Genomic DNA, 14586 nt, shown 5'->3' with positions numbered 1-14586 from the left:
GCTTTCAGTGATGCAGCGGCTGCCTTTATGTTGAAGTAATTATTGTTAATAGTGTAAATAATATAAATCTTGGCTATCATTATATACACTACTATAAAGGAACAAAGACTTGCTCGTGTGATAACTCACCTTATCCCGCTAATCGTATATATATGCATAATATAAACAATAGTTTTAAATAAAATTCTAAAGTGAATGTCGTTTATTGTTATGCAAGTAGAGCACTTTGTCCCAAAGGGCCGAGCGGTGCGCTGGAGGTGTCAAGTTCCGCCGTAGCTCGCTACGTGCTCCGACGTCGTAGCGGGATGCCTCGCTACGGTACGTCGCTTCGTAGCGGGTCTACAAACACGTCGTGACAATTTTTAGGTGAAAAAATATACTAAAGCACTGTACTTGTTTAAGCCTATAATGTGTTCATGCTATTTATTCTTTAGAAAAACATACCAGTAACACTTAAAGCACTGTAATCACAAAATATAGTGCTGCTTAATGAAGGTGTGTACAACCTTCTTAAAATAATTAAAATTTAAGTGAGTAAACAATTATTACTTTTTAATTATTTAACATAAGGTGGACAAGAAACCTTGTTAAGGTAGTGGGAAGAAGCTAGGCGCAAGCCGCTACTGAACTGTCCTATAGAAAATCTTAGAGGCAGACCAATGTTGTGTGTAAGTAAATATGCATCATTTCAAAAAGTCTATCTTAGATGATTTTAGTTTAAAATTTATAATTTTTCATTGATCAATCATTCTATAAAATAAATTAAAAAATAGATTTTATATAAATTGTAAACATATATAAATATATATAAAGTTTGACCCCGACGTGATTTGAACACGCAACCTTCTGATCTGGAGTCAGACGCGCTACCGTTGCGCCACGGAGTCCTTATCTACGACGATAAAATTTAATATCAAATACTAGACCGTCTTTGCATGTGTACTTTTGATAATATTAAAAGTTTACTTCAATCAATATATATATAATACAATCTGCCTTTTTCTGTTTTAGCCTTTGATATACATGTATTATATATGACATAAGAATTTATAAAGTAGAACAATCTATGAACGATTTTTTTGAACAAATAAAAAAGATCGTCGGTATTTTAAAATTGTTGTAAAAAAAGGTGTAAATAGTTCAAAGAGGTGAATGTACAGCTTATTCACTGTCAATTCACGTGTGCTGGTTGTGGTATCAGAAATAATAATTAACTTAGTAATAGTATAGAAAAACTTTTCAAAATTAGTATTACTGCTTATTTAAATCAGTTATTGTTTACTATCTGTCTTTGCTAGTTTTGTATTAATAGAAATTTTTATCGTCTGGTATTGCTAATGACTTTCAGAATGATGACTTTATATGTCGTTAGAAAAAGATGAAAATCTTTAAAACATAAATTGTTCAAATGAACTAAACGTAAAATTAAACTCTTTAAAACTTTAACACCTTTAACCAAACACTCTGTAAACAAATATTTTTTTAAGTTTATTATTAAGTTAATAAATTATTTATTTAATAAGGATATTTTATTATAATAACACCGAATACATTTAAATATTTTAAACACGTTTTGCTTACCTTTCATTCGATCCACGAATACATTGTTTATAAAAAACTTTCATACATAAAGTTTAGAATAAACAGATAACATTTGGTTTCTGTTTTTAAATTTAAAATTTAAATTCAGAAAATTTTTATTCAATCAAGCGAACGAGCAAAAATTTCGAACATCAGCTCGGACAGTTGGTCATAAATTGGCTGAAAACTCAACAGGCATTTTCTCTTAATTAAATTTAACAATGTTAGATGTATATATGAACACCACAAATAAATCGAAATACACAAATTTTTCACATTTTGACCAACTGTAAGTACCTGACAGCTTTAAAAAGCTTTGTTTGATATACTTTTGTAAAGAATGGGCTCTACCTTCAAGCCGCTCCGCTTGCTGCGCCATCTAGCGGCGCATGCGCGAGAGAGTGGCGCAGAAGAGAAATAACAACATGGCGCATGAGCTTCACGTACTGGCGCGCTACCACAATTAATTTTAGTTCTGTTCATGATTGTTTTCTGTTTAAAGTTACTTTGGATAATATACGTTTGGGATTCTTCCTAGAGCCGGTAGGTCGTGAAGAAGAAGTGTGTATATTACTTCAAGCTTCGCCCGTATTTATACCGATGTTAACGAATAATTTTATTTCTCGGGAATTCCCCTTTTTCGATGCGCCTCTAACAATGACTTGAGTTGCTCCCATAATACCGATGTAAATAAAAAACTATATTTCTCTGGAATTCCCCTTAATCGATGCGCCGCTGACGATAAAGTAATGTTGCTTCTACATGCGTTTTCCATCTCATTCCACGTAGACACTGTGGTGAAACAAGGTGAGGTCTTCTATCGAAGTTCCCCTCCCGTATACTTTCAATTTAAGATTTAAAACTGAGTAATGGAAGGTGTAAGATATTAAATATGCGTGTATTCGACACTTTCACGCATAATTATTCAAACACGATTCATCCATCCATTTATATTCACACACATATATACATATATATTCTTCTGTATACATATATATTATTCTGTTTGTATATTCAAAACAATAAAGTTTAATATAATATGGCGTTGGTCGCTATAAAGGTGTACAGGTTGAGCAATACATCTGCTAGGATAACGTTAAGGTTCCACGAGAATTGGGAACCTTTTGGCAGCCAGCCAAAATTGTTAAGTGAATAACTTGGACCATAAAAACTTTTTGCATTCCATTGCTCTTTTTATTGGCACCAAAGTAGATATAAACTATTACGAAAGGCATTGAATGAATAGACAATCTTTATATACGAATATACCATTACTTACAATACGATATGTTTACGATGAAGTATTGCTATCCAGGACTGAAATATTAGTCTGCTATGTTTTCAGCGTGTAACACGTAATGGGTTTATTGACCTGTAACTTTGGAAAGCCATGTTGACACTCAAACCGAAGTTCAGGGATTTGTTCAGCTAATATTGTAGCTCAAGAAAAACTTTTTGATTAATTAGTCGTTATTCAGTCTAAATAAAATAACAAAAGTAATTTCTAAAATAAAGCCAAACAGGACTAATTGCAAAATACTTTTTAAAGGCGGATTGAAGTTGGCTGTCTAATCTTACCGCTTAATCGCTGGTTATAAAATGACAAATAGTTAATTTTGATGTGTAATATAAAAGGCTTTGATACTATCTACAAGATCCAATTAGAAATAACAAGATAGAACCGAGAATAGTAACCTACAAAGAGGCTTGATAAGTTGAAGTGGCAAAAGATAGACCACATGGAGCGCAGGACAGATTGCCGCTGAAGCCTAAAGGTTCTAGGTGGAAACTACGGGCCGGTAAGCGCAGCGTAAGATATCCACCCACATAGTGGACAGACGACTTTGTTACTTGCAAGCAATCTTTAAACACCTATGTCCAACAGCGGGCATTACTAACGTTGTCGTAATAATTTTTAAAACACCTGTTGGTATTTAATAGCATTGTTTATATCGAACAAAAGCAATATTTTTGGAAGTAAAGTCACACTGCATATTTATTGCAGTTTTATTTTACTTTATAATAAATAGCTGTTCATTCTGTCTACCAAGATACTGTCAAAAGATATAAGCCTGCTACATTCCAATATGAAAACAAGATTTTTGTTGTGTGAATGTTTCATTAATTCTCTTCTTTTGAGAAACACCCACTGCAAGGCTACCCTCAACGATCGCCACGATCGTTGATCTAGCGCTGCCTAGAACCTAACCTAACCAGCGAATTCACTCGACGACGATGTCGTTGGTCCACGTAGTGGGCGACCTGCCCACGCCGCGTCCACCGGCTCGTGGTTGCTACTCAAGAGCCTCTCGGTCCTACCCCATAGCGATGAGTGGATCAAACTTTAGTGAACCTAATTATTGGCTATATTTTAATTGCAAGAAAGGATCGAAAATGGTAACCATCTCACTAGCGAACAATAAGGAAAGTCGCCAGACCTGTCTAGATTTTTGTAGAAAGATCATAGGAAGTCAACAAATAAAGGGTATATTTGAAATAATGTAAATGGAACAAAATTTAAAACTAATAATAAACTGTGATATAGATAATAATACAACAAAATGATATTGTTAATATTGAACCAGGCATATAAATTTAAAAGCAAAAATTAACAAACGAAATCAAATGAAAACGTAAATGTAGGATCCTGCAGAAGAGTCGACGTACGAAAGGAAAGGTAAAAAAAATTACAAGATATTGAGAAAGAAAAAAAAGAAAAATTAATGAAAGATATTGAATAGGAAAGAGGATCACGACAGGTGAAAAATTACTAATTGTATAAATAGGCCCTGCTTAGCCATGGTAAAGGAGGACGAGACGTCCCCAAAACGGGAGCCATGTAAAAAATCCATAACGTTTTTTTTATTAATATAAGTTATCTATTTTGTTACGCGATATTTTTTTTTTGGATTTCAATCTGTGTGAATATTCTTTTTAATTTACGTGAAGTGTTTCAATGTCTAGGACTGATGTTTTCTGATCTTATTTTGTTTAACAAACAAGTTGCAGTTTATTTAGATTAAGTTATGTACGCTTTACAACATTTTCACGACCTAATAAACAAAGTGAATTTCTAAAATCTGTGATATTATAAAATACCTTTGCGATATATTTTCGGATGCATCTTTAAAACTATAATTTTTTTCATTTTATTAATATTGTATTTTACAAACCGAACATAGTTCATTTTTAATATTTCCCTCGCAATATTTCCGTTTATTCTCTCCATATGAACTTTCCTCGTACCTTAATGAAAATATGAAAACATATAGCCGAATTCATCGATCTGTTACTTGGTTTTGCGGGAAGTAAAACCTTTTTCAATTCATTTTTATTTACAAGTTTTTAATAGTTTTGATTTTAAGGGCTGATATTTTGTCATTGCTCAAACAGAAGCCATGTCTTTAACAGGATTTGTTTTATTTCCTTCGTGTATCTGTGTCCGGTATTCTTTCTTGACTTGTATAAAAAAAAAACTTATGATAAAATTCAACAAAAGAAATCAAATTAAAAATCATGGTATTGCATAATGGACATTTACACTGAAATGTAGCGATGTACATAAGTTTAGTATTCTATATATACTAGCACATACATAGAGGCTATTTCTACATAGGCTCCTAAAGATTGGAAACTATTTTGATGGCATACGGTTGTACAATAAACTCCGTTGTTCTGATTAAGTTCTCTAAATAAAAACTATTTTAAAAACCGTAAACGATTTTTTTAAGTGACAACATAGATTTGGAATAAATTACTATAATGATCGTATTAATTTTTAAAAGTCATCAAAAATAAATACCCGATCTAGTACGTTGTTGGCTCTTCTCAGTTCAGGATACGTTTGGAACTATAAGGGTTCTTAGGTATTTTAAGCTGAAGGATGTCATTATAAAAGGCTTTTAAATCTGATTCTATTAGGAAAACCAGAACATATTGTCGTTTCTGTCGAAATGTTTTATAGAAAAATCGATTGATTTGTTGTTGCTCCGGCATTGGTTTGTATACTAGATGGCAAAAGGTTGTTGAAAACGAAGGTATTGCTGATTAGAAACAGAAACTTGTTAAAAATGTAGTCGTGTGAATTTAACTTAAGAAAGCGATATTACTTTTCGGTCCCCCTAATAGATACCGTCAAATTGGGCTGGCACAAGTGGTCACTGTGAATGGCTCTTACCAGATCGGGGTTCGTTTGGAACCCTCGTTGTTGAGAAAGAGGGAATAAGAAAGCATAGTAGAGGAGCCCAATTTGATTCTATTAATTATCAAATAGAGTTCTTCTGGTATTCTTCTTTTGACGTAGAGTATGGAGAATACAGGGAAAATAAATAAATAAAGAATATTAACATAAAATACAAATTATAAAGTCCTGTTTCACAATCTCACAGTTTTAAATCACAAGCCAGTTGAAGCATTGTAGAAGATATCCAAATCATTTCTTTATCTAGAATAGAATATCGGTACAATCAAAGTTTGGCATGTTTATTGACAGTACAAAATAAAATTGGCCCAAATATCAGAAATCGCGTTGCCTTAGAATTAGTTTGGCCGCCCGCCAGCCACGGCGAGTTCTCCCGTGCGGCGGTAACAGGTATATACGTATGTAATGTATTTAAATTTATATATCCATTATACAATCCTATACGGACGCGTTATACATTAATTTTATTTAGACTAACAAAATGAACGAACGGAAAGGATATATATATATATATATATATAAGATAGATCAGCCAAAAGAAGGAGTGACATCATGAAAATTGAAGGAAAATAGTTTACCCAGAGATAGAGAAACAGAAATGAAATGGAGGAAGCCTATATCGATTCAGACGAACCTTATATTAAAAACTAATAAACGTCATTTTAAGTAAATTAGTAAGATACTTTAAACCTTACTAAACATGAAATGCAAAATTTTTGTATTCGTCGTGAAATCCGAGATATAGCTTAGTAAAATTAAAAGAATGAAACAGCTATTTTTTATTACCTCAAAGTAACTGCACACTGTTGCTTTTGCATCGTATATACTCGTAGTTTATGAAATTTGAAACAATATGGCGATGAATATTTTTAATAAAAAAAGGGAAATCAACATTTTCTTCAAACTCTCATATAAAGGAATCTATAAAAATACAAACATAATAAAATAATTTCCGAAATTTTCATTTGGATGTCAATACAACATCTAAAAAATGTAATTTAGTGAACGTGTATCAAAAGTGTTTACTGGAATCGTTTACTTCACGAGTGTTTTATCTGATTTTACCTGAGTATTATTACTAGTAAACATTTTGTTTTCAAAAAGGAATAAAAAACTAGAAAGTGTAATGTTATCCTAGCATAGGCACTGGTTTGGTTAATGGCATTTTATTCCTAAGTTATGCTTATTATGACTCTGTGTTTGTCTAATCGTGTGACTAATCGGTGTAACATAACTCCTCGAGATGCCCCGTGGAGGAGTGAAACGCGTGTTGAGTAATTTGGCGATGGCGGTTGTGTTCATTGTTTGCCGCATACGCTTTGGCGTTTGGCCGGCGGGCGGTGCACTTTATAGACAGTGCTAAATATTGGTCCTTTTCTTACTTAAGTTATGCTTACCTGACATTCTTTCAGGTATTTATTAAATTTGTAACTTTCACGCAATTCTATAATCGTTTATTATTTATCCTTCATAGACGGTCGCTGCAAGACATAGGCCTCACCCCAGAGATGTTTATATTGGCAGGCAAGTTGGAGATCGCAGTCTGGTATTTTGGTATGCAGAGGCCGCTGCTGGCTATCCTTTTGAAACTGTTTGTGAGTAGTGACAATCCTATATAATTAATGTACAAAGCGTGAATTACATAAGGTTGTATCATATAAATCAAAACAGAGACCTGTGATCTCAGTCCTCTATCACTAGGGTGCCAATAATCTATTTTGTATTTAAGCCTGCGAATTTAGCTTTCATATGTTTCCATACTAGCTAAACTTCGTTACTTGTAAGTTACCTCACATCAAGCCTCCATCGGACCCAAGCGAGGGCGGTCAGATCGGCCTGAGTCGCTCCCAACCGCCGAGTAATCCTCGCAACCTACACTACACTACAGTTACAGTAAAAAAACACCTATTCGGTATACCCGTCCCATTTCTTGCAAACGTCATCGTTGTAACTGGGATGCGATCTGCCAGAGTAAAATCATTAACCCGTGGACCTCCGGACTCAATTTCGATGAACACACAGACAAAATGACAAGCAGCGTAATTTCAAATATATAACATACATATACACTAGCAAATGTTATACTTTTACTCTAGAACGGTGTGTATGTTTCTGCCAACTTCCGCGACGTATATGGCATAATTAATAAGTTGTTCTACATCAACAATTTAAGACACATATAACAACAGTTTCAATGTCTGGTGTTGTGCAAGGTTTACATTCCGAGATAATCGAGTAGTAAAATTGTTGAAATATTGCTACTCCTTTATTAAATTACCTTTTATAACATGTAATTCTGAAATGAAAATTTCAGGGGCTATTTTATGTCTGTGTTTATAAAAAAAATGTATTGTGATTTTTTTATTCTACAGCCTATTAAAATACACTTCAATGCTTCATTTCAAATGTTATTTACATTTGAAGCAAAAAAATCACATGCGTTACATTGTATTTTTTTTTGTTTGTCAACTATTATCCAAAAAATTTGAACGCACATAGGAATAAAATAAATAGATACTGAGTTTACTAGCCGTGTGATCACGGTTGATCTACAATTCATGTTACACTCTGTATTAAATAAATTTCCGTGGGTGAGAAACATAATTTGTGCATTTGTGTTTTTTTAATATGTTATATACAATTATTAATGGAATCAGGCTTTACCTTGCGGAAGTACATCCTAAATAAGAAAAGGACCAATATTTAGCCACTTCCGTACATGCAGTGGTAGTCGTGCAACAAAGTGCACCGCCCGCCAGCCCGCTGATAAATGCGTATGCGGCAAACAATGCGAATTACACAACTGCCACCGTTAAATCACTCAACACGTGTTTCACCCCTCCACGGGGCATCTTCAGGAGTTATGTTACATCGATTAGTGCCAAACACAGAGTTAGCTCAGTCCGTCGCCGCTTGTTATTTGTATGCCACCTCCTCCCTCATAATTATATGTATAACACAATATATAATTATTATAACGTTCATTGCGTATCAATTTCTTAGTTCCACAAAAAAGAAAAACAAAACATTCTTAAGAATTAACAGCAAATAATAAACATGCCGCAGCACCGGAGCAGCTCGGCCGAAGCGGACTCCAGCCCGTTAAGAAAATAAGTTCTCCCCGCCACGCTGAAATAACAACAAGGGGGCACTAAGTCTCAAGTCTGGCCATTACACCAATTGTTCGCAGAATAATGAGCTGAGTGGTTTAATTGAATTCGCTGTTGTGCGGCGGGGCCTGCCGCGCTCGCAGCGGCGACTGGCGCCGCGCCAGCCTCCTGAATGCACGGCATTGCCTTCATTAATTGCTCCGCTAATTAATCAAAATACTCGGCTAAAACCACATAACTAACGCTGATAAACATGCTCAACAACACACACATTCATCAATTCATGACTAACTTTTAAAAATAGAATAGTATTTGCCTAGATCAAACAATCAAATATGCACCTATATTCATAATAGCGTCTCCCAGCACAAGTATTGTGTTAACTCCTAGTTTACGTCTTCAAAAATTAAATAAATCGTTTATGGCACAATCTACACGTATGTGCAATAAATTTTCACAAATAATCTCAGATCTGCCACTGGAGAAATTTAAAACTAATATTATTGAAAAAAGTATGTTATTCTATCCAACATAAGCATACTGTTTAACATCAGTATGGTAAATAGGCGGCGTACAAAGTGACCAAGGTAGCGTTGAGTGCTACGATCCTGTAGCAGAAGGATTTAGAGGCAAGAAATATTTCTGTCAACTCCATGCACCCTGGTCTAGTCCGCACCGACATGACCTGTGGAGTGGGATTCTATAGTGCTGCAGAAGCAGCGGAGACTTCTCTGTACCTCGTGCTGGACGCCCCACGATCCTTGAAGGGGGATTACATTTGGTACGACCGCAAAGTTCTTGTCTATTACGACTATACCGCAGATTATTACCATAAATTGGTCAGCCTGAATAACTCATAACTTTAAGTTGAATTATGTTTGCCATAGCAAATATGCCTCTTGTTGTTATATGGTGCTTTAAAATTATTTTATTTTACATATATGTTGTATAAAAGATCGTTTAAATTTGTCGTGAGCACGACTTCTAAAGGCAAGGTAAGTTTGGAATCTAATATACCCTGTCATCGGAGATTTCTATTTGATTCTTGTTTCTATCAAAATATGCATTCCAAGAAGATTCATGAGATCCTACTGGATAAGAATCATGAGATTCTTCTGGAGAATAAACTTGACTCATAAGTTTATTAAGTTGATTTATGTTTGCCATAGCAAATGAGCCTTTTGTTATTGTTTTGTCGTGTTTTAAAATTATTTTATTTCACTTATATGTAGAAAAAAAGGTCGACTAAATTTGTCGTGAGCACGACTTCCGAGAGCAAGGTAAGTTTGGAACCTAATGTACCTATCCCTGTCATCGGAGATTTCAATTTGATTCTTTTTTCTATCAAAATATGCACTCCAAGAAGAATCATGAGATCCAACGGGATAAGAATCATGAGATTCTTCTGGAAAATAAACTAATGACATGCAAGTGATCACTGCAAATGACCTTGAGTGATTAAAAGTATTCGTCTTATGCACGATCCTTCATAAAGAACTAATGTCCTCTGAAATAACGGTTTGTCACGATTTTATCGATGAATCGTACCCTTTAAAAGTACTTATTTATAATTTATTAATATATTTATTTAAAAAAAAACCCATTAACCGGCGAGGTACTGCAGCTCGGGTACTTGCCCGCTCAGTATGAGGTATATGCTAGATAATAGTCACCGCAGCCGGGTGTAGTTTAGGCGAGAACCTGTGAAGGGAACAACTCCCGTACCATATCCTGTACCATAATATGGGAGCAAGCTTACCTGGCATCCCGAGCGAAGATGGAATCGTTAGTGCGTTCTTGACGTACGGGAAGTCAGTGTGCCTTACAACTCCATCACCTGCTTCTAGAGTCTGTCGAAAACAGTGCAGGCAAGATCTATCGTAATAGGTCCCAGCCCTCTGGCGAGTGTAATGTACCCACTTGTATAACCTAATGGTCCGGAACTTTAAGACACTGTATAATTATTTCCGCAATCAGTGTTAAAACGAGTTTGCATTTATTCAGGAGTATGAATGTTGTGGTTCTGCATATGATCAAATCAGTTACTTTAGTTTCTGAAAAATTTATTTGTTTTTGTTAAATGTTTAGAAATTCATTTAACCAGTTGAAACATGTTCGAAAAACAAAAAAAAAATGATAATATAATACTTAAAGCGTTTTATCTTGTCTTTTCTTAAAACATCATTGTTTTAACGAACAATAAACAGATAACCTAAAATAACTGTACTAATGTGTATGTAATATTTGTATTATAATTATTCTAGAAAACACGAAATAATTTTAAACTAATGTGAAGATACGGCAATGCCTCTGGGAATTCAGAACCACCAACAATACTGGACAAATAAATAGTTACAAATTCAGATTAAAGATGTGTACAAAATTCTCAATATTGTCACATTTCTCCTTCTTGTCACATTTTCTCCTCCTTGCTCAGGGTCGTGATCCCTTAGACAGGGAATAACCTCCGTTTACACTATATTCCTGGACACATTCCTATCTATTTAATGTTTGAAAAAAGCACAAAGTTCGATGGTACCGTATAACCATGTGAATGATTTTCTTGGGCCAGCACATACGGTGGCTATATGGTTCCTCCCACAGCTAAACTTTTGTGGGCATTCAATCCCTTACGGCTATGAAGTAGGTATATAGGCGGTACATGGAGGTTTCGAGATGTTTAAATTATGGATAATAAAGGATTATAGTTCTTAAAGAAATATTCATATATTATACAAATGAAACAGTTAATGAAAAATATTTTTTAACTTTTATTTGGTTACCATATGAAATACTGATTGTCCGTCCTAAAACATGCATCCGGCAGCGTCGTTTCTTATCTAAAAAATTTTTTGCGCACTTGTCGCAGCCGTCGATAACTTTAAACAATACATTAGTTTATCCTGAAACGTCGGCAGAAGTAAACATGTCAACCAAAGTCGCTGTCGTGACTGGCTCCAATAAGGGAATTGGTTTCAGCATCGTCAAAGGTCTGTGCAAAAGATTCGATGGAGTCGTTTATTTGACGTCAAGAGACGAAGCCAGAGGAAGGGCTGCGGTGGCTGAACTGAACGAACTTGGACTCAAACCGCAGTACCATCAGCTCGATGTCACGGACATGGCCAGCGTAATCAAATTCGGGGACCACATCAAGGAAAAACATGGCGGACTAGATATCCTTATTAACAACGCAGCAGTGGGTGACATCATTGAGATGTACGACACATACGAAGTAAATAAAAAGATTATTGATACGAATTACAAAAGCATACTCACTATACAGGCTGTCATATTTCCGTTGATACGAAACAACGGCAGAGTACTTAATATATCCAGCAATTGTGGACATCTCTCCAATATAAAAAATAAAGCGTGGATCGAGAGACTATCGAACAGAGACTTCACTTTAGATGACGTCAATGAATTCGTCGAACGGTACTTGGAAAGATCTAGAAACGGGAATGTATACAACGAAGATATCGCAGATGATGGATCACTGGCTGCTTATAAAGTTTCCAAGGTAGCCCTGAGCGCTCTCACTGTACTGCAACAGAAAGAGCTAGAGAAGCGAAACATTGCAGTTAACTCTATGCACCCTGGCTTAGTTCGTACAGATATGACACAAGGATATGGCTTCTTTAGCGCCGATGAGGCAGCTGAGACTCCGCTGTACCTTGTCCTGGAGGCTCCTGCAAGCCTCAAGGGTTGCTACGTCTGGCACGACGGAAGGGTTCTGGACTGGTTCGACCACACTGCCGATTATTATTTCAAACGCGAGTTACTAATGAAGTAGTGCGTTAAAATAATTCTTGCTACATCTGCGACTGCTGTATTGTTAATATCAATGAATGCTATAATAATTGGCCGCACAGCGGGGAACTTCCTCTCCTCCATGTACTCGTCAAAAGGTCCTTCCGGTTCAGTCTGCGATCTTCGAACGTCGCATATTTAGGCTGCCACGTACCATTGTCCTCCGACCCAGTTACTGTTTTTTGAAAATTAAAATATACTTACAGTGTTTTTAAGCATTCTCTTGTGTTGTTTTATTTGTATAATTTATAAGATTTTTTTTACATAAATAATATTAGTTAAAGTAAATTTGTCATGCATGTTTCTTCCTATGATAGTAATAAATATGTATTTATTTATTTAATATTCTTTATTGTACACGATAAGATACATAATATACAGATATAATAATAAACAGAAAAGTACAATGGGCGGTCTTATCACACAAGGCAATCTCTTACAGACAACCATAGTAAGGAAAAGATAATAGTACTTATAAAGGGTAGTTCACGTGTACAAAAAAAAATACATATTCACAAACAAATGAACATAAATATACATAAACACACATAGACATACATACATACGTATATAACATATATACTTATAATAAAAAAGGTTTAATATATATTATAAATATAATACAATAATAAATAAAAACATCAAACTATGTATGTATATATCAATAATATTAAATAGGTTTAAAGCTTTTGAAAAAAGGAATAAATAGAATGGAATAATTGTCACAACAATTAAACATCTGTTACATGTCTTTAATATAAATTCGCTCTTACGTTCGTTACAATAAAGTTTATCATTTGCTTTAACAACTACATAATACCATGTCATGAAATCTAAATTACGATTTAAACACGAAATTGTCATCTACAGTTTCAATCATATGTTTACTATTCCTCGTATGAAGGTGTCATATGTTGAGAGCATTTCATTGTCATGTTACCGTCACTTGCGGCTCCTTCCGCGGCTTAAAGACATCGCTTGGTAGGCACAAAAATATTATAAGTATTCTGCGTTTTATTATTTTAGTACTTGGTATTTTGGTATTTCCTACTGCTTTTATCATTTTATAATCGCCTGTTCTACTTTTCCTTGGTAAATAAGTCCATCTTATATTTGTTTGAAAGAAAGCTTTTGCGTAGTCCTCCGTTTGTACGTTTTAAGCTTATTTTGTATGTTTTGTTTACTTCTGTGGTTTGATTGTGCAATAAAGAGTTAAACAATTTTCGTTTATTTAGATGCAAGCAAGTGTTCAGTATTTATAGCATTATTGTCCCAAATTCTATGGAACTTATCTATATTTTTCTCCGATTACTTCGTTGCATGTCATTTCAGGAAGAAAAGCAACTGTTTTTGCATCAAATTCCATGTACATGGTGTGGACTCACAAACGAGTATAATATGAACACCCAATTCTTCTTCTGCAAAGCAGAAGCCATCCCCAAAAATCGCCAAGATGGCCGGACATGTGGTGCCAATATCAAGTTACTTCCTGATATCTTAACTATGTCGTCGGCACTCGAGGACCTTTCAGTTCCAATGGCTATCAGCTACAAGAGTGATGTGCGAGCTATGTTCTTGACTTTGGTTCTTCTGCGGATCTCCTCGGATATCACTCTCCATTACTCTGAGTGACCTGGAGCCTTCTTGTTAGACCTATCGTACGCGACCGCGCCTCCAACCTGCATATCACATATAATATGATTAAATTCTAAATAAACAAAAAATTATACAATTTTTGTTAGTAGAAAAAAATCTTCTAAAATTTATACAACATATTATACAAAAAAGCAGCGAATCCCAACGTTGGTATCCACGTTGCGCAGGGGGGCAATTTGATTGTTAAGGGGTGCAATACAAAAGTGGAGATTCGACACGAGTTTAACC

General features: G+C 34.9%; 1 protein-coding gene and 1 non-coding gene across 2 annotated transcripts; one reads left to right on the top strand and one right to left on the bottom strand.

Annotated features, from left to right (window-relative positions):
* Nucleotides 1-815: 815 nt before the first annotated feature.
* Nucleotides 816-887, bottom strand: TRNAW-CCA (transfer RNA tryptophan (anticodon CCA)). Its single transcript has one exon. It is a non-coding gene; the product is annotated as a tRNA-Trp (tRNA).
* Nucleotides 888-11810: 10923 nt separating this feature from the next.
* On the top strand, nt 11811-12901 carry LOC137922328 (carbonyl reductase [NADPH] 3-like). The gene has a single exon (XM_068765308.1). It carries the CDS (start codon nt 11819-11821, stop codon nt 12683-12685), a length of 867 nt encoding a protein of 288 aa, XP_068621409.1. The 5' UTR covers nt 11811-11818; the 3' UTR covers nt 12686-12901.
* Nucleotides 12902-14586: the final 1685 nt, after the last annotated feature.

Source organism: Battus philenor, unplaced genomic scaffold (assembly GCF_028537555.1).
Source record: "Battus philenor isolate CCGP_79_NKW_IND1 unplaced genomic scaffold, ilBatPhil1.0.hap1 SCAF_2, whole genome shotgun sequence".
In the NCBI taxonomy this organism is placed as follows: Eukaryota; Metazoa; Arthropoda; class Insecta; order Lepidoptera; family Papilionidae; genus Battus; species Battus philenor.
The sequence above is the reverse complement of the archived record's forward strand: the minus strand, read 5'-3'. Positions and strand labels throughout refer to the sequence as shown.